Consider the following 22,251-nt stretch of genomic DNA (forward strand, 5'->3'; position numbering starts at 1 on the left):
GAAAAACAGAAATTAAAGGAATTTGTAAAAACCAGATCAAACTTACAAAAAATATTAAAGGGAGCCCTTCGGACAGAGAACCAATGACATTAGACAACAACCTGAGATTAAGACACATGACTATCACCCAGATGGCAACCCAGATAAAGAGTTCTCTAAAGAAAAATAAAACTGAAAACAGGGAACCAGAGATGTCAATCTGTAAGCAATGACAACTTCAAAACAAAAAAGGGGAATAAATGCTGTAGACATAGGACTTCCATATGGAGAGAAAGTCAAGGCGGTATCAAGATACAACAGACTGTTTTAAACGTAGGAAGATGAAAGTAAATTTCAGAATAATCATAAAGAAAATTAAAAAAAGGTTTTTAAATTTTCTTTGTGGTTATTTGGAAATTTACTTTATCTTTCTAAGTTTAAAACTCACCAAAATACAGAAGAAAATCAAAAAGACTCAGTAAACACAAAATCAACAACAATGAAGGATATGAAAAGAAAATCCATAAACAAAAAGAACCCAGCACAGAAAATTAAGTGGAACAAAGAAACTGTTAACACCATCAAAAAACAAAACAAAACAAATAAAAGCCTAGCAAAATGGTAGCTGTAAATTCGTACCTGTTGATAATCACATGACTGTAAATGGTTTAAATGTACCAGTCAAGAGACAGAGAGTGGCAGAATGGATAAAAAAACATGACCCAACAGTATGTTGCCTACAAGAGACACACCTTAGACAAAAATAAGCTAAAAATCAAAGAATGGAAAAAATATATAAAGCAAACAGTAACCAAAAGAGAGCAGGAGTGGCAACAATTATCTCTGATAAAATAGACTTTAAGTCAAAATCCACTATAAGATACAAAGAAGGGCATCATACAATGATTAAAGGGTCAATGCATGAAGAGGATATAATCATAATAAATATTTATGTACCCAATGACAGAGCTCCAAAATATATAAATTCCAACAGAATTGAAAAGAGAAACAGTTCTACAATAACAGGAGGAGACTTTAACACACCACTTTCGATGGACAGAACTAGAAAGAAACTCAACAAAGATACAGAAGATCTAAATAACACATGACCAACTTGACCTCATAGACAAATACACAACCCAGCACGTTCTTCTCCAATGCACATGGATCATTCTACAGAACAGATCATATTTTAGGCCACAAAGCAAGCCTCAATAAATTAAAAAACACCAAAATAATACAAAGCATCTTCTCTGATCATAATGCTAACCTAAACCTAAATGTTAAAGCTAAAACTATAAAGTTCCTGGAAAATAACATAGGGTCAAAACTAGGATACCTAGTTTTCGGTATAAATAGCCTATCGAACAAAACTAAAATGCACAAACAACAGAAGATAAATTAGATAACTATGACTTCCTAAAAATTAAATACTTATGCTCATCAAAAGACTGTATCAAGAGAGCAAAAAGGGAACCTACAGATTGGGAAAAAAATCTTTGGCAATGACATAACTGATAAGGGTCTAATCTCTAAAATATATAGAAAACTTCAACAACACAAAGATGAACAATTCAATCAAGAATGGGCAAAGGTCATGAACAGATATTTCATCAAAGAGGACATTCAGGCAGCCAACAAATACATGAAAGATGCTCACAATCATTAGCCACTAGAGAGATGCAAATCAAAACTATAATGAGAAACTGCAAAAATGGTAGTGATCAAAAAAACAGAAAACAACAAATGCTGGTGAGGTTGTTGGGGAACTGAAAGTCTTATACATTGCTGGTGGGACTGTAAAATGGTACAATCACTACGGAAAACGGTATGGCGCTTCCTCAAAAAGCTAGAAATAGTAAAGCCTTATGATCCAGCAATCCTGCTCCTAGGTATACATCCTACAGATACGCCTGGGAATTCCAGAACACTTAATTGTTCAAACAGAGTAAGGGACAGCGTGGTTTAAAATCAGAAAAAGTGTGTGTCAGGGTCATATTCTTTCACTATACTTAAATTCAATCTGTATGCCGAGCAAATAATTTGAGAAGCTGGACAATATGAAGAAGAATATGGCATCAGGATCGGAGGAAAACTCATTAACAACCTGCAATATGCAGATGACACAACTTGGACTTGTGGAAAGCAAACAGGGCTTGAAGGACTTACTGATGAAGATCAAAGATTAAAGTTTTGCGTATGGATTACATCTCAACATAAAGAAAATAAAAATCCTCACAATTGGACCAATAAGCAGCATCATGATAAATGGAGAAAAGATTGAAGTTGCCAAGGATTTCATTTTACTTGGATCCATAATCAATGCCCATGGAAGCAGCGGTCAAGAAATCAAAGTACTGCACTGGGCAAATAGGCTGCAAAAGACCTTTTTAAAGTGTTCAAAAGCAAAGATGTCACTTTGAGGACTAAGATGCACCTGACCCAATCCGTGGTATTTCAATTGCCTCGTATGCATGCAAAAGCTGGACAGTGAATAAGGAAGACTGAATAAGAATTGATGCACTTGAATTACGGTGTTGGTGAAGAATACTGAATACACCATAGACTGCCACAAGAATGAACAAATCTATCTTGGAAGAAGCACAGCACCTTAGAAGTGAGGAAGGCCAGATTTCATCCCACGTACTTTGGGCATGTTATTAGGAGGGACTAGTCCCTGGAAAAGGACTTCACGCTTGGTAGAGGGTCCGTGAAAAAGAGGAAGACCCTCAACGAGATGGAAATGGCACTGTGGGTGCAAACACTGGGCTCAACCATAGCAACAACTGTGAGGATGGCACAGGACTGGGTAGCACTTTGTCCTGTTGTACACAGGGGAGCTATGTATGTGTCAGAACCGACTGGATGGCACTTAACAACAACAAAGGGCCAAAGGCTCTCTGATAATCTCTTGATAGGATTTTTTTTTAACTCATCCTCAGAAAGTGTGACCTGAGAAGTACTGATCCATAACCAAAACTTTTCCCAAACCATGGCTTTTTAGTAATTATTAGCATAATCATTAATTAGTGTCCTCCCCCTCAGAATCTGAGTTTAAAGGAACCTCAGAGTTGATCTAATTCAAATTGCTATGAAGGTAGAAGTCCTTCTAGTATCACCCCGATAAGTGGCTGCTTAGTATCTTTTCCAATGAGTTATCCATTCTAAAGTGGCCAATTCTATTTTTTAGGCAGCTCTAGTTACTACAAAGTTCTTCAAGATAGTAAACAAATAAGCATATTTCTTCCCATATTTTCTATTCACTAATCCTTATTCTGTTTTTTAGTGTTAACAGGATGAGAATCCTCCCTCCCTTTTTTTTAAACACAGTAAAAAAATACCCCGGTAGTCCTTGGCATATGTAAAGACAGAGACCATATACATAATCACATCTTCAGTGTCTTACTAAAGATCAGAAATTATGATGGGAACTTCATATATATTTTATCTTTAATCCTCATGACAACCGTCATCAGTAAGCATTTTATAAGAGAGGAAGCTGAGAAGGTGAGAAATTTGACCTAAGGTCACATAGCTGGTTAAGTGGCAGGTTTCAAATTTGACTCCAAAGGCTCAGACAGAAAGGGGAAAAAAAGGGCTCTCTTAGTTTGTTAGTTTGTTAGTCTGCCTCTGCCCATACTATCCTTAAGAATATCATGGGACCTTGCCTCAAATCCAGATGTGCTAACCAAAAACCCAACCCAACCCAACCCACTGTTTTCAAGTCGACTGCAACTCATAGCAACCCTATAGGACAGGGTAGAACTGCCTCCTAGGCTTTAAAACTTTACGGAAGCAGACTGCCACATCTTTCTTCTGTGGCCAGATGTGCTGGGATATAAAACTTGCCAGTTCTACCAATGTTATAAAACAAACGAACACAAATGAAGATCATTCATCAGGCATAACTTATTACTAATGAAGCCATTCTGGCTATCATTTATCATTAGTTTTCTAAGAAAGTATAAACCAACCTTCTAAATAGTATCTTCTAGGCACTGGGTTTTCTGGGTTTTTAGAATACTGCCTAACACTAACCTAAATGGACTTTAATTTGCAGAATAAACTTCCCTTTTTTGAAAACAAGAACAATTTTTGCACACCTCTCACTTTTTTTTTTTTTGTTGTTCCTTTTTGTTCTTCACAATGCCTGAAGCAGTGTTTTCCAGACTTCCCTGATGGTATTACCTGGGGAACTGTTAAAAATACAAATCTAATCTCAGACTCACTGAATCAGAATTTTGAGTGGATAGGCCTCGAGAAGTGTTGTTTGTTATTTTTTCTCTTTCCATTTTAACTTTTTATTTGGAAATAATTGCAAAGTTAGAAAATGTTATAAATTAGAAATAGTAGAAATATTATCCCTATACCATTTGGTCAGATTTTATAAAATTTTATTCTATTTGCGTTATCATTTATTCTCTAACACACACACACACACGTACGTTACTTTGGGAACCACTTCAGAATACATTACATATGTCATGGTCCTTTATCCCTAAATACTTCAGTGTATATTTCCTAAGACTAGGAATATTCTCTTCCATAATTAAAGTATAGGTAAAAACTTCATAAATTTACACTGATATAATACTTTCATCTAATCTACCATCAATATTTCAATTTTATCAGATGAACTGATAATGTCCTTTATATCATTTGCCCCTTCAGTACAGCAAATGGTCTAGGATCAGATATTTAGCCATCATTTCTCTTTAGCCTCCTTTCCTCTAGAACATTTTCCACAGTCATTTTTTATCTTTTATGATACTGATATTTTTAATGAATGCAGTCCTCCACTGGAACGTTCTCATTTTGTGTTTGCTGTCTCCTCAGGATTAGATTGAGGCTATATATTTTCAGACAGAATACTGTGTAAGTGATGCTATGTCCTTAGGGGATCACACCTGGAGGTAAATGATGTCCACCTGTTCCTCACAGGTACTGCTCATTTTCTCCTTTTTAACTAATAAGTGGTCAGTAGGGATACCCTTTAAGACCATGCAAATATGCTGTTCATTAAAAATTTTCCCTAGATTTAGCATCTGTTGATGATTCTTGCCTAATCCCATCTTTACTATGATGGCTGGCAAAATGACTTTCCAACTCTGCCTCTCCCTCAACATTCACCAGTCATACCTAATTTGCGTTAAATTCTACCAATTTTATACGCCTATCAAGAAAACGAAATGAGGTTCATTCACCAGTCATTGCTCACTTCTGGCAGATTCTAGGAGGCTGAAATCTCTTTGCTCTATTTCAAACCTAGACCAGTTTTGTTAAACTATGTGGAGATTCCCTCAATGTGGCTGGAAAGTTCATTGCTATACTGCTTCTACAATATCACATCCTGGCCTCTACTTTTACCTTTATCTTAATGATCTCAAGCTGTCCTCCACCCATAAAAAAAAAAAAGCAAAATTCTGTGGAGGCACACCAATCATCAACATTCAGTGGTATTTCACTTTTCCTTCTAATGAGCTCATAATTTTTAAACAGTGTGGAAGAGATAATGATTTGGCTTGAGGTACCTAGAATCTTGCTTTGTACCAGTTTCTTCATCCTTCAAATGAGGACAGTAATCTTACCTACACCTCACAGGGTTTTTATGGAGATTAAACAAGCTAATACATGCTAGGCAATTAACAAATGTTAGTTACTCCTATGAAACAGAATTCTTTTTCTTTTACCAATAAAGTGACACAATGCATTTGGTAGAGATGCTCTCATTCTATTGTATAAACCTTCACCCCTCAGCTCCTCCAGGGTTATATTTGTGTAGCATCAGTAATGCTACCACTTGAGGCTGATATGAAACCACCACAGAAATGAGGCAGTAAAAGTCTGTTGTTTTTTTTTTTGCAAAAAAACTTGAAGGAAATTTCCAAGTGCCTAACACTTTGTTGTGAGGACAATAATCACAAACATAATTAATCAAATATAAGAAAACTGATATTCTTCAAATAACTATTTTCGAACCCACCTCCCACACTCATGACTATCCATTTTATTAAGGGTCCCAAAGCTAGTTTGAAGACTATCAAATTCACTATTAAATACCAGTATTTATAGATTAATGGATGCCTGCAATATCCCATTTGTTTTTAAAATTCAGGACATTTATATGTTATCACTCCAAAATACTCAACGGCAACAAGATATCACGATACTTACTTCATCTCTATAAAGTGGGCTAGTGTAATACATTATGTCCATTGCACTGCTGTTCAACATATCCCTTAAACCTCGTACTTTGTCAGGAGTAATAGAATCAACAGTGTCTACAAATAAAACAAACAAATTTAAACTTACAAAAGATCTGTTTTAGAGAAAAAATATCTTGTGAAAAAAAATTACATTCCCTGAATAACCACTCTTTAAGTTAACAACATTTGAATATTCAAGGCTAGCTTTGGGTCTAATGGACCTTTCTTTCCTGGAAGATTATTTCAAGAGAAAAAACAGTAAAAGACCACCTTTGGCACTTACATCTGCTGCAACATTTTTTTCCAGTTTGTGGCTTGTTCTTCATTCTTTTTATGATAAAAAAGATATCTACTGATAAAGTTCTTACTTCCAATCTAATGAGATATATCCATATGCTACTTCATAGTTGTGTTTTTCATGTCTTGTTTAAAAATTTCTTTCCTATCCTGAAGTCTTTATGATATTCTCCTATATTTTTTTCTAAAATTTTTAAAAGTCTTGGCTTTCATATTTATGCCCTAGATCTATCTGGGACGTGGGGTAAGGATCATTCCCATTTTTTTCCTCATAAAAATAACCAGTTACCCAACACCCTTTATAGAATAGGCCACCCTGTTGTTAATGATCTATGATGCCAGCTCTGTTATAGATCAAGTTTTCCAAACTACGCACAGGTCTTTTTAGAGACTCTTTAGTCTGGTGCACTGGTCTCTTTGCCTAGCCCTGTACTAATACTGGAAGCCCTGGTGGCTTAGTGGTTAAGAGCAGGTTGGCAGTTCGAATCCACGAGGTGCTCCTTGGAAACTATGGGGTGGTTTTACTCTGTCCTATAGTATCCCTATGAGTCAGAATTTACTTGACGGCAAAGGGTTTGGTTTTGGTTTTTTGTACTAATGCTAAACTTTCTTAATTACAAAAAGTCACATAATATAATCTGGCTCTCCAGTAGGACATGACTCTCATCTCCATCCCCCCTTGGTTATTTTTGGCCCTTTGCTCTTCTACAATTATTTTAGAATCAGCTTACCAAGTTTCATGAAAAACCTATTGGGATTTTGATTGGAAATGCATGGAATCTATAGATTAATTTTGGAGAAACGACATCGCTAGGATAATGAAACATCCTAAGAGAATGGCGTATCTATTTAAGTTGTATTTAATAGTTTTTTCATTTTTAATAAAAACATGTATCTTTTATTATATTTATTTCTACAAAACACACTAATATTTATTTCTAGGGACCTTTTATTATTTTTTTTAATTAACTTTTATTGAGCTTCAAGTGAACGTTTACAAATCAAGTCAAACTGTCACATATAAGTTTATATACACCTTACTCCGTCCTCCACTTGCTCTCCCCCTAATAAGTCAGCCCTTCCAGTCTCTTGTGACAATTTTGCCAGCTTCCAACTCTTTCTATCCTCCCATCCCCCCTCCAGACAGGAGATGCCAACACAGTCTCAAGTGTCCACCTGATACAAATAACTCACTCTTCATCAGCATCTCTCTCCTACCCACTGTCCAGTCCCTTTCATGTCTGATGAGTTGTCTTCGGGAACGGTTCCTGTCCTGGGCCAACAGAAGGTTTGGGGACCATGACCGCCGAGATTCCTCTAGTCTCAGTCAGACCATTAAGTATGGTCTTTTTGTGAGAATTTGGGGTCTGCATCCCACTGATCTCCTGCTCCCTCAGGGATTCTCTGTTGTGCTTCCTCTCAGGGCAGTCATCGATTGTGGCCGGGCACCAACTAGTTCTTCTGGTCTCAGGATGATGTAGGTCTCTGCTTCATGTGGCCCTTTCTGTCTCTTGGGCTCTTAGTTATCGTGTGACCTTGGTGTTCTTCATTCTCCTTTGATCCAGGTGGGTTGAGACCAATTGATGCATCTTAGATGGCCGCTTGTTAGCATTTAAGACCCCAGACGCCACATTTCAAAGTGGGATGCAGAATGTTTTCATAATAGAATTATTTTGCCAATTGACTTAGAAGTCCCCGCAAACCATGGGACCTTTTATTTTTGATGCTATTTTAACTGTACCTTTTTTAAAAATGGCACTTTCTGTTTGTTGCTGGCATGTAGAAATGTAATTACTTTCATAAACAGATCTATTTTACAATCTTGACAAATTATTAATTTGATTAATTTTTCTGTAGATCCTTTTGTATAGTCTATATAGACAACCATATAATTTGCAAATAAAAACATCTTTTTCAATCTTTGGAAACCCTGGTGGCATAATGGTTAAGTGCTACGGCTGCTAATCAAAAGGTGAGCAGTTCGAATCCAGCAGGCGCTCCTTGGAAACTCCACGGGGCAGTTCTACTCTGTCCTATAGGGTCGCTATGAGTCAGAATCGACTCGACGGCAGTGGGTTTGGTTTTCAATCGTTATAATTTCTTTTTCTTATTTCAAGGATAAAGTTTAAGTGTAAGAATAGGCATCCTTAGCTTGTTCTTTTTTTAGCCTTTCACTACCAACGAGCATCATGATGTCTGTGTATTTGGTAGATAAATTATTATTTAAAAAATTTATATACAGTAAAATTGTTTCTTTTTAATGCATAAATTGAGTAACCACTACCACAGTCAGGATACAGAACAATTCCATCACCCTAAAAAACCCCCACACGGTGTCCTTTTTAAGTCAAACACTATTCCCCACCTTCTAACTGCTGACAACCACTAATTTGTTCTCTGGTCCTATAATTTCAAGCTTTTCCAGAGTGTCATATAAATGATATCTTTTAAATATCTGTGGGGTCTACAGTGACAACTCCTTTTTAATTTCCCGACGTTGGTCATTTGCGTCTTCTCTTTTTTCCCCATGAACACTCTTTCTAGAGATTCATTAATTTTATTGATATTTTCAAAGAATCGGCTTTTGGTTTCATTTATTTTCTCTACTGCTTTTCTGTTTTCAATTTAAATGATTCTTTGTCTTTAAACTTTCTTCCTTCTGCTTGCTTTCGGTTTATTTTGGCATACATATTTTTTTCCTAATTTCTTAAGGTGGAAGCTTACTGATTTGAGACCTTTTATTTTTTTTAACATAAGCACTTAATACTATATATTTCCCTGTAAGCACTGCTTTAGCTGCACCTCACAAAGTTTTATATGTTGTATTTTTAAAAAATATTTTATAGTGTTTTAGGTGAAAGTTTACAGAGAAAATTAGTTTCTCCTTCAACAAATTGTATACGAAGTGTTCCATGACACTGGTTGCAATTCTCATACTGTGCCAGCCCTCTCCCCATTTCTACCTGGGTGCCCCATTTCTTCTGGTTTTCCTACCCCTTCCTGCCTCCTCATCTTTACTCTTGGGCAAATGTTACCCTTTTGGTCTCACATAATTGTTTGTTCTATGAAGCATGTTCTTTTTTGGGTGTTACTGTTTATTTTATAGGCCTGTCTGTTGTTTGGCTGGAAAGTGGCTTCTGGGAATGACTGCAGTTCCAAGTCAGAGGGGTACCTTAGGGTCACAGTCTTAGGCTTCCTCCAGTCTCTCTCAGGCCAGTAAGTCTTGTCTTTTATTTTTTTTATGAATTTGATTTTTTTTTTTCCTACATTTTTCTCCCGCTCTGTTTGAGATCTTCTATTGTGATCCCAGTCAGAACAGCTGACAGTGGTAGCCGGGCTCCATCTAGTTCTTCTGGTCTCAGGGTATGTGTTTTATTTTCATTTCTCTCCAGCTTAAGATATTTTCTAATCTCCCTTGAAATTTGTTTGACCCATTGTTGAGAAGTGTGCTATTTAACTCCCAAGTATTTGGAGATTTTCTAGCTACAGATTTCTAGATTAATTCCATTATTCCTAGGTAATCACTTCACATGATTTCAGGTTTTTAAGTTTTTTATTAAGGTTGTTTTATGATACAGGATAGGTCTATCTTGGGGAGTGTTTAACATGTACTTGAAAAGATTATGTACTTTGCAGTTGTTGGATGGGATATTCTATAGCTATCACTTAGACCTAGATGCTTGATGATGTTGTTCAGTGCTTTTATATCCTTGCTAATTTTAATCTGTAACTGAGACTGGAGTATTAAAAGTATGCTAGTACAATTATGAATTTGTCCATTTCTCCTTTCAGGTTTCTGAGTTTTTGCTTCAGGTATTTTGAGGCTCTCTTAGTAGGAGCATATACATTTAAGATTGTTATGTTTCCTTGGTGAATGGATCCTTTTATAATAATGTCTCTTTGAATACATTAAATAGATCTTTTGTGTCTGATGACCTAAGACATGTGGCCTTTGTAGATCAGATTATGTAGTTTGTAGTTTCTATAGACTCTTGCTCATAGTGACTTGTTTTCTTCTGTATTCAATTATGAATTCATTCTCCCCGGAATCTCATCTATAGGAAATCTATGAGGCTTGAGGTTAAAAATATGTTCTTGAAGGATCTGTGTTTGCTTCGGCCAGGTGCCTAAGGATACAACTGTCTGGGACCATTTTAAAGTATTTGGCTTTCACAGGTAGGAAGATTCTGGCCCAAGTAAGTGCAAGCTTGTTATTAGGAATCCTCAGATATCATTCTGTTCTTTCTTGTCCTCCCAAGATCCAAGACCAAATGAAGCATATATCTTTACTGTCATCCACTGTGGGGTGAACTTTTTTTTCCTAGTACCCACCAAAGGTGTCACCTTTCAGGTATTCTAGTATTACACTGGGGTTGCTCATCCGAATTCTGAACACGCCTAGGTCACAGGCTTCGTCTTCTGTTCCCTGTGCTTGTGGTTTATTAAACCCAGACCCTCAAGAAAGAAAAAAAAACTCTGGTCTTGCTTAATTCTCTGGCACAGCACTCTGAAAGGAATTTCATTACTTTACCACAATTTCAATCTTAAATGGAAAAAAAGGAACTGAACAAGAGGTGTCTCTGAACATCTAGTCTGAAAAGTTTTCAGAACTGGCAGTCCATGATGCATTTTTGACTCAGGCAAAATTCTAACTGTGCGAAAATCATCTAAAATGACACTAATGTTCACTGCACTTTCCACAATGGCTAAAATGTTTTAACAACTTAAATGTCCATCAACAGATGAATGGATAAACAAAATGTGGTATATACACAGAATGGAATATTACTCAGCCATAAAGAGAAATGAAGTCCCGATACACGCCACAGGATGGATGAACCTTGAAAACATGCTGAGCAAAATACATCAGTCATGAAAGGACAGATCTTATATTATCTCACAGATATGAAATAAGCAAATGTATAGAAATCAAAGATTATTAGTGGTTACCAGGGGTTGGAACTAAGGGGAAAGAGGGTGTTTTGCTTGGGGGACATTGAGTTTATGCTAATGGTGGCAGCTTAATTAGGAGAAAGATAGTGATAGGGGTTGCACAACATGAAGAAAATAATCAATGCTATTGAATTGTACATGTAGAAACTGTTGAATTGGCAAATATTTTGTGTATATATTCATCACAATAATGAAAAAAAATCTAAGATGGGACAAATGCGTGAGTCAAGAGTGTCAATTGTAGCTTATCAAATCCAAATGGCATGATAATATGTAATGAGTGAAAAAAATTGCTAACAACCAAAGAAGAGGTGTCAGCAGCAACAGTTCATATGGAAAGTTCTGGTGTAATTAAAACACTGTCCTTTGGGCTTTTCCCACCTACCCAGATAAATTTCTTAGGCTCCTCAGGAATATGGGCAAAATTAATGACTTAATATTTAATAAAACCCCAGAGTTCACAACTTTCTGTTAGATTTAAACTACTGAGATAGGATCATAGATCTGGAAGGATTCTGAGAAATCATTCAGGGAGGTAGCTTAGCACTGTGATAGGCTCAGGTGTCATAGAGACCTGGATTCTGCCTGCTATTCTAAATTGAGCTGAATTCACTTTTTATTCAGTTTTAGTTTCCTCATCAGTAAAATGGAGAAAATAAAGTATCTGATAGATTTGTGAAAAGATTAAATGAGATAATCCATGTGAAATGCACAGCAGAGTGCTGGGCACATAGTACAGGTTCTACGAATGGAAGCTGCTAATATATCCAGTAGAACTCCCTCATTTCCCAGATTATGTAAATAATTAACCTAAACATTCTATTTTAGTGGTTTTAATATTCAGAGGATACAACTTTCTGTAAAGGGAGATGTATATTTTGGTTGGTATCAGCTCTTTAAGGAATGAAACAAAAATGATTTTATTTAAATACATACAATTTCTCTATGCTAGATTACGATTCACCAACCCAGAGTATGCAAGAGTCATATAACAAACAGAAAAAAAACCCCAGAGACTTTATCTTCCAAACATAGGGAGGAAAACTATTTTGAAGAAAATATAAACTTACATGGAATTGTGGACAATTTTTTTTTATAGTATTGACAAATCACTCTTCTGTCAAAAGATTCAGAAAACATTTTGTTCCTTCCACATTATTCCCTGCCCCCCACCAAAAATACCCATAAAAGACACTCACGAAAACAGTACTATCTGTGAAATCTATGTGGTGATCCAAAATGACATAAGTAAATAAAATTATTTTTTAAATCAACAATTTTTATTTTCTTAAATAATCTAGAACAGAGAGTATACCTCAAAATGGCTAAATTGAAGACACCTTGTTTCCAGCAAGGAAAAAGCGTTTTCTAAAATTTTCCACATTACCTTAGTAAAAATTTGCCACTGGCTAAATCATTCAGTTTTTAAACAAAATGTACCTCCATCAAGAGTAAGTTTTGACCGCCACTCAACAGGTAGAAACTCAACATGTGTTGCATGATTGGAAAAATGCTTTTCTTCTATTTTTCTTGCAGCTTCTCTCATCCTAAAAAAATAAAAACAAAACTTTTTCAGAGTAATTTAGCACATGGATTTATATAGTATTAAATGTCTTTAATCATAACACTTCCATTTCCTTATGACATTCTACTTTTTCTAATTATATTTCAATTACTGCTACACTAAGCAATAGTTTACAACACTGGAATACATTAATCTCAAAGTTATTTGCCTAAATCTGCCACATAGGAATTTCAAAATTTCTAATCTTTCATATTATAAGTAATTATACACTTAAATTTTTTTATTATGAAAATTTCAAATACATACAAAGGTAGAAAGAATGGTATAATGAACACCCATGTGCCATCACCCAGCTCTAAATATTGGCAAGTTATAGCCCGTTTTATTTATATCTAGTGTCCTAGTCTTTCTCTCTATAATATGTACTTCTGAATTATATTTTTTAAGATATCATATAAAAAAATTGACATTTTGTTTCTCCTTTTTGGTGTCACTTATGTGACTTTCAACATATGTATAGATTTGTGGTTACCATCAAAACAACCAAGATATAGAACAGTTCCATCACCCAAAAAACTCCCTTTGCTCTCTTTTTATAGTCATATCCATCCCCCATAAGATTTTAAAGCAAATTTCAGGCAACACATCATTTCATGTATGAATAGTTTAATATATATTTCTAAAACTAAGGACATAACCCACTCAGTACTATTGTCACACCAAAAATTAATAATTCTGTAATTTCAGCAAATATCTCGTTCAGTGGTCCAATTTCCTGAATTGGATTATGTTATTTTATAATAACATAAAACAATTTTTTATAGTTATTTGAACTAAGATCCAAATAGAATCTACGCATTTATAATTGGTTGATATGTCTAAGTGTATTTTAATCTGTAGGTTCCTGTCCCTCTTTCAGGTTTTGCAATTTTTTCTCTTGGTCCTGTAGAGTTTCCCAAAGGAGCCCTGGCGGCGCAATGGTTAAGCGCTAGGCTGCTAACTGAAAGGTCAGTGATTCGAACCCACCAGATGATCTGCTCCCATAAAGATTACAGCCTAGGAAACCCTTTAGGGCAGTTCTAGTCTGTCCTTTAGTAGGGTCGCTATGAGTTGGAATCAACTTGACGGTACACAGCAACAACAATTTCCTAGAGTCTTTTACTGACTGCATGCCCAAGGTGTTAAAGTATCACTTTGTTGCTGGATTCAGTTTGCAGTTATCTTGTTGGGGATTTTTGCATTTATATTCATGAGGAATACTGGCCTATAGTTTTCTGTGATGTCTTTATCTGATTTTGGTACTAATTATCTCAGAATGATTTGGGAAATTTTCTTCCACCTTCTGTATTTTGAAAGAGTTTTTGAAGAATTAGTGCTAGTTTTTCTTGAAACACTTGATGGAATTTGCTAGTGAAGCTATCTGGTCCTGGCCTTTTTTTGTGTGTGTGTGAAGTTTGATTATTAATTTAAAATCTTTACTTGTCTTAAGTCTAATCAGATTCTCTATTTCTTCTTCAGTCATTTTGGTAGTTTGTCTTTCCAGAAATTTGTCTATTTCGCCTAGTTTATCTAATTTGCTGGCATACAATTGTTTACAGTATTTTCTTATAATCCTTTTATTTCTGTAAGATTGGTAATAATGTCCCTTTTTTCATTCCTGGTTTTAGTACTTTGAGTCTTCTCTCTTTTAACATCAGTCTAGCTAATGGTTTCCCAATTTTGCAAATCTTTATAAGGACCATGTTGTTAATAGGTGCCATTGAGTCAGTTCCGACTCATAGTGACCCTATGTACAACAAACAAAACACTGCCCGCTTCTGCACCACCCTCAAAATCATTGCTATGTTTGAGCACAGTGTTGCAACCACTGTGTCAACCCATCTCATTGAGGGTCTTCCTATTTTTTGATGACCCTCTACTTTACCAAGCATGACGTCCTTCTCCTTCTCCAGGGACTGATCCTTCCTGATAACGTGTCCAAAGTACGTGAGATGAAGTCTTGCCATGCTCGCTTCTGAGGAACATTCTGACTATGCTTTTTCCAAGGCAGATTTGTTTATTCTTCTGGCAGTCTCCAGTATATTCAATATTCTTCGCCAACATCACACTTTAAATGCATCAATTCTTCTTCAGTCTTCCTTATTCACTGTCTAGCTTTTGCATCCAGATGAGATGACTGAAAATATCATGGCTTAGGTCAGGCACACCTTAGTCCTCAAAGTGACATCTTTGCTTTTGAATCCTTCAAAGAGATCTTTTGCAGATTTGCCCAATGCAATACGTCATTTGATTTCTTGACTGTTGCTTCCACGGACGTTGATTACGGATTCAAATAAAATGAAATCCTTGACAACTTCAATCTTTTCTCCTCTATCATGATGTTACTTATTGGTCCAGTTGTGAGGATTTTTGTTTTCATTATGTTAAAGTGTAATCCCTATTGAAGGCTGTAGTATTTGATCTTCATTGGTAAGTATTTCAAATTCTCTCCACCTTCAACCCTGGTGGCGTAGTGGTTAAGCGCTATGGCTGCTAACCAAAGGGTCGGCAGTTCCAATCTGCCAGATGCTCCTTGGAAACTCTATGGGGCAGTTCTACTCTGTCCCGTAGGGTTGCTATGAGTTGGAATAGACTTGACGGCACTGGGTTTGGTTTTGGGTTTTGGTTACTTTCACCAAGCAAGGTTGTATCATCTACACATTGCAGGTTGTTAAGGAGTTTTCCTCCAATTCTGATGCCGCATTCTTCTTCATACGATCCAGCTTCTCGGATTATAAAAATATATTAGTATATAGAACTATAGTAGTATACAGAAGAACTATAGTAGTATATAGAGATCTCCCTTACTGCTTTTTATAACTTCACAGTACTCCATCATATGGATAATAAAAAAAAAATAACCATAGTTTATTCAATCATTCTTTTACCAATGAGTATTTGGGTAGTTTTCTATTACAAGTAATGTTGCAATGAATAGCATTATACATATGTATATCTTTATAATTCTGCTGATATTAGCTTTGGGATAGATTCCCAGAAGTTGAAAAGTAAATATGTATGTAATTTTGATAGATATTACCATATTGTCTTCCACTGCGTTCCACTATCAGTGTGAGACTGCCTATTACCTACAGCTTGGGCAAAAGAGTACGCTGTCAAACTTTTTAATTTTTTGCTGATCTGAAAGTCAAGAAATGGTATCTTGGTGTGATTTTTTTTTTTTAATGGACCCTAACATTTTATTTGGCAAGATATGTAATAAGCAAACATGTAGCATAATGCCAGTTAGTTTCAATCACAGGAAAATACACATACACACTCATAAATTAACAACAGATTGGCATAGGGTTAACAAAATAAGGGTATCTAAACAAATACTTCAGATTCAAAATGAGTTGTGAGATGATGTGTTTTTCTTCCATTCGATTTTTCTTTTTTTTAATTGCTCTTCAGGGGAAAGTTTACAGCTCAAGTTAATTTCTCATTCAAAGATTTTTACACACATTGTTTTGTGACATTAGTTGCAATCCCCACAATGTGACAGTACACTCCTTTCCACCCTGGGTTCCCTGTGTCCACTAGACCAGTTCCTGTCCCTTCCTGCCTTCTCATCCTGTTTTTGGACAGGAGCTGCCTATTTGGTCTCATATATCTGATTGAACTAAGAAGTACATTCCTCATGTGTGTTATTTTTTGTCTTATAATCCTGTCTAATCTTTGTCTAAAGAGCGGGTTTCGGGAATGGTTTCAGTTCTCGGTTAACAGTGCGTCTGGGGGCCACAGTTTCGGGGGTTCCTCCAGTCTCTGTCTTGGTATAATTTTAACATACATTTTGTGAGCAAGGTTGAACACCTTTTCATATTGTTAGGAGACATCTGCATGTCTTTTTCTTGGCATTGGCTATTCACATCTTTAGCCCATTTTTCTATACTGGTTGGTCACTTTTTTCCTTTATTTAAGAAATCTTTTTAATACCAGAAGATAAGCTAGATAACTGGGGGCTTCTAAAAATCAAGCACTTATGCTCATCCAAAGACTTTACCAAAAGAGTAAAAAGACAACCTACAGACCGGGAAAAAATTTCTGGCTATGACAAATCAGATCAGCATCTAATCTCCAAAATCTACAAGATACTGCAAAATCTCAGCAACAAAGAGACAAATAACCCAATTAAAAAAGGGAGAAAGAATACGAACAGATACTTTACCAAAGAAGACATTCAGGCAGCTAACAGATACATGAGGAAATGCTCATGGTCACTAGCCATTAGAGAAATGAAAATCAAAACTACAATGAGATACCATCTCACCCCAACAAGGCTAGCATTAATGCAAAAAACACAAAATAATAAATGCTGGAGAGGTTGTTGAGAGAATGAAACACATACACTGCTGATGGGAATGTAAAATGGTACAACCACTTTGGAAATCGATTTGGTGCTTCCTTAAAAAGCTAGAAATAGAACTACCATACCATCCAGCAATCCCACTCCTTGTAATATATCCTAGAGAAATAAGAGCCCTCACATGAATAGATACATGCACACCCATGTTCACTGCAGCACTGTTTACAATAGCAAAAAGATGGAAACAGCCAAGGTGTCCATCAACAGATGAATGGATAAACAAATTATGGTATATTTACACGACGGAATACTATACAACAATAAAGAACAATGATGAATCCATGAAACATCTCATAACATGAAGGAATCTGGAAGGCATTATGCTGAGTGAAAACAGTCAGTTCCAAGAAGACAAATATTGTATGAGACTACTATTATAAGAACTCAAGAAATAGTTTAAACACAGAAGGAAACATTCTTTGATGGTGATGAGGGTGGGGAAGGAGGAGAGGGGAATTCACTAACCACAGAGTAGACCAGAATTATCTTAGGTTGAAGGCAAGGACAGCACACAATGCAGGGGAAGTCAGCACAACTGGACTAAATCAAAAGCTAAGAAGTTTCCTGAATACAACCAAACATTTTGAGGGACAGAGTAGCAGGGGCGGGGACCTAGGGACCATGGTTTTTGGGGACATCTAGGTCAACTGGCATAACAAAATGTATTAAGAAAACGTTCTGCATTCCACTTTAGTGAGTGGCGTCAGGGGTCTTAAAAGCTAGCAAGTGGCCATCTAAGACTCATCAGTTGTTCTCAACCCATCTGTAGCAAAGGAAAATGAAGAACACCAAAGACAAAAGGAAAATAAGAGCCTAAGAGACAGACTGGGTCACATAGTCAGAGGCTACATCAGCCTGAGACCGGAAAAACTAGATGGTGCCTGGCTACCATCAATGACTGCCCTGACAGGGAACACAACAGAGAATCCCTGATGGAGCAGGAGAAAAGCAGGATGCAGAACTCAAATTCTAGTAAAAAGACCAGAGTTAATGGTCTGACAGACTGGAGGGAACCCAGAAGACATGACCCCCGGACTCTCTGTTAGCCCAGAACTAAAACCATTCCCGAAGCCAACACTTCCGACAAAGATTAGACCGGACTATGAAACATAAAATGATACTGGTGAGGAGTGTGCTTCTTAGCTCAAGTAGACACATGAGACTATGTGGTCAGCTCCTGTCTGGAGGTGAGGTGAGAAGGCAGAGGGGGACAGGAGCTGGCTGAATGGACATGGGAAATACAGGGTGGAGAGGAGGAATGTGCTGTCACATTGTTGGGAGGGCAACTAGGGTCACATAACAATGAGTATATAAGTTTTTGTATGAGAAACTGACTTGAATTGTAAACTTTTTTATTGTGCTTTAACTTTCACTTAAAGCACAATAAGAAAAGAAAAAGAATTCCTTATATATTAGGGATATTAATCCTTTATCTGTGATATAAAGTTGTACATATTTTTCTTTCTTTGTGATAGCGTATTTTTTTAATGATATAATAATTATATTTTCCCTTATTGCTTCTGGATCAAGTCATAGTTTTCTCTATTCCCAAGGTACAGAGGAATTGCCCTCTCTCCTCATCGACTTCTTAAATTCCTAGTACCTGCACGGTTTCAATTATTACATTTAAATGTGATCCAGCTCAAGTTTATCCCAGTGTGAGGAACGGGTTCAGTTTTATTTTTTTTCCATATGGCTATCTAGTTATTCCAACACTATTGTTAAAATGTCTATCTTTCTCCATATCCAGCATATTTTAAAAGGCATAATTTAAAATATACTGATATTTTATTGATTGCATAGCCCCCAATTTGCCATTTTAAAAGTCTAAACAGATTCTAGGTTGCAAAAAAAAAAAAAAATTTGCTTCCCTTATCATAATGATGTAATGACAATAGTCAAAACTTCAGATCTCTTTATTACTCACAAAGCCTAAAAGCTCCTTGTTCACAGCAAACACTCAAATCATGGTTACAAATATACTTTTTAAGCTTCTTTGCCATCTTTTCAAATGCTTCCTTTTTGACAAATATGAGTATATGCAAGAAGGAACATATTTAAAATTTCTAATATTTTTCTAGCCAGTTACTCATCTTTGCTGTATAATACTCACATATTTCATTGTGGTGTAATAATTAGAAAGTAGTATGCATGATACTGAATGAATTTATCAAAAAAGAAAAAAAAAGTTCATTTAGTCTAGTGATTCTCAACTGTGGGCAAACCTCCACTGCCCCTCCAAAATAGGGACATTTGGCAATGTGTAGACACGATTTTGGTTGTCACAATCAGGGGATTGTATCAGAATCTAGTTGGGGAGAGGCCAGGGATGCTGCTAAACATTTTACAATGCACAAGACAGCCCCCAATAACAAAGAATTATCTGGCCAAAAAATGTTAATAGTGTCAAGGTTAAGAAATACTGATTTTGAGTTATGAACTGAGAAATACCATGTCTGCTTAAAACTGTCCTTTTCTAGGGCAAACTCACATAATCCTCAAATCTATCAGCTCACCACCCTAATTTTGACATGGTCACATAAGTAGATGCTGACTAGGCAATTAGTTATTTTTCTGTTTTATGAACCATTTTTAAAAAAACGAAAGGGAAAAAAAGGACAGATGAAAGAAAACAGCGAGGGAGGAAGACTGACTTACTGACTGGACTGACTGGACGGACGGACGGACGGACGGACTGACTGATTTGTGGCTACCTTCCCAAATGTGCCTTACCAAAAATGGTTAAAATACATTTCCTAAGTTTGTCAGTCTTCACTACATGAGAAACACAGAGACCAATGAGAAAAGAGAATGATTTAAAAACATTCTACTACAGCTCAGACTATGGTCTATTATTGTGCAGCTGTACTGACATGCACAAAACTGGTGGCACAGTGGTTAAGCAGTTGGCTACTAACTGAAAGATCGGCAGTTCAAACCCACCAGCCGTTCTGCAGAAGAAAGATGTAGCAGTCTGCTTCTGTAAAGATTTACAGCCTTGGAAAACCTGTGGGGCAGTCCTACTCTGTAGGGGCTGTTATGAGTTGGAGTCGACTCAATGGCAATGGGTTATAAGGTTATTAAATTTACATGTTCTCCTGCTGAGCAATGCATGTTTAATTCATATTTTGAAAAGGGAAGAGATTAACAGCATCTGTGAATTCCTATCCAACTAAGGATAATTAAATAGCTCTGAAAAAATATGTCTTTATGATTCTTCTCAATTAGAAAAATCAATTCATAAACTTAATAGTACTAAAATATACAGAGAGAGAAGGGAGGGAAATAGAAATTGTAAGTAATAATCTCCAAGATATATTTTTTTAAACAAAAAGGCAAGGCTCATAACAGTATGTGTATTATGCCACCTTTTGTGTAGAAAAATTTACACTTGTCTAAAGAAACTCTGGAAGGAGATAAATTAATAACTGTTTTGAGACACAAAGACAAGGAGTAAAAAGGGAAAAATGGGAACAAGGTTGAAAGTCAGCATTTTCACTCTATATATTTTTATATTTTCTTGAATTGATGAACAATGTGAATGATTATTTAAAAAAATAAGCCTTTGACAATGTCTGCTGTTGTCTCTTCTTCCATTCTTTCTGTACTTACAGATGCATGCCTTTTTTCTTTTTAAAATTTCTTTGCTATCATTTTTAGTGAGGTTTCAGGAGGGAGTAGGATAAGCTTTTATGTCTGACCTGACATGTTTAATTGAAATTCTCTTTATATTCTTCCAAAACTCACAGTTTAAAAATTACTAATTTATGGCATTAGATATATAATTTCAAAGAAGACCTCCTTTGCACTAAAACTCTGTAACAAGTAAATCCAGTTATATTTTAAATGTATTTATCCCTTTAGTAACCCAATTCTGATACTCCCAGAAAACTGTCTATAAACTTTCAACCTATGTAAATAAAATCATGCTATGCTGGAACAAAAGTGATTAAAATAAGTTTAAATTCATTAGCAAATTTACTAAAATAAGATAAAAGGGGAGGAAAAAAACTCTATTTCAAGGCATCTGAGACATGATTTCAAGACATCCTCAGAAAACAGAAGGTTGCCAGTGGAGTGGAGTGTGGTAACCCCTTAGTCTACCTTGTTTATTTCAACTGCAGTCTTATAAATCAGCTCATGAGTGTGAATAAGCTTCAGAATGGCACTGACAAGGATGAAATGAATTTTACCTTCTTCACTGTCCTAGACAACTACCTTAAGAATAGTAGAAAGCAGGGAAAGGGTAGGAAATCTTGATGTTCCTATCATTAAGCAGAATTTCTTTTTGTTTGAATATAACTCTGATGGGGACTTTTCCATCGAATTAACCTGACTCTGACTCTGTCTTGGAAGAAGTACAACCAGAATGCTCCTTAGAAGCAAAGATGGCAAGACTGCGTCTTACATACTTTGGACATGTTTTAAGGAGGGATCAGTACCTGGAGAAGGACATCGTGCTTGTTAAAGCACAGGGTCAGTGGAAAAGAGGAAAACCCTCAATGAGATGGACTGACACAGTGGCTGCAACAATGGGCTCAAGCATAACAACAATTATAAGGATGGCGCAGGACCAGGCAGTGTTTTGTTCTGTGGTACACAGGGTTGCTATGAGTCGGAACTGACTTGATGGCTCCTAACAACAACAACAACCGAAGAAATGATGGCAAACCTCCTTGCAGTGGACCTTAACTTTTTTTTTTTTGAGTTACCTTTAATTCAACCACTCTACTTCCAATAATAGTTCCTGATTTTTATCTGTGGCTATATCACTCTCTCTGCAGTTGTAATGAAGCCAACTTCTACCTGATTATAGGGTGGGATTGAGTTACTAAATCCTCTTTTTGGCTTAAGTTTTCCTAGCCCAAATCAAAGAGATACATTCT

At 36.2% G+C, this 22,251-nt stretch overlaps 1 protein-coding gene across 7 annotated transcripts in view; it reads right to left on the minus strand.

Annotated features, from left to right (window-relative positions):
• Positions 1-22,251, minus strand: part of DDHD1 (DDHD domain containing 1) — a 98,327-nt gene that overhangs the window by 34,588 nt on the left and 41,488 nt on the right. For all 7 annotated transcript variants that reach the window (XM_049897800.1, XM_049897797.1, XM_049897799.1 and 4 more), the window contains 2 exons: positions 12,876-12,982; positions 6,154-6,260 (listed from right to left, as the gene is read on the minus strand). In XM_049897800.1, the coding sequence (XP_049753757.1) occupies positions 6,154-6,260; positions 12,876-12,982 (214 nt within the window). The remainder of the gene's footprint in view (positions 1-6,153; positions 6,261-12,875; positions 12,983-22,251) is intronic.

This window comes from Elephas maximus, chromosome 10 (assembly GCF_024166365.1).
Source record: "Elephas maximus indicus isolate mEleMax1 chromosome 10, mEleMax1 primary haplotype, whole genome shotgun sequence".
NCBI lineage: Eukaryota > Metazoa > Chordata > Mammalia > Proboscidea > Elephantidae > Elephas > Elephas maximus.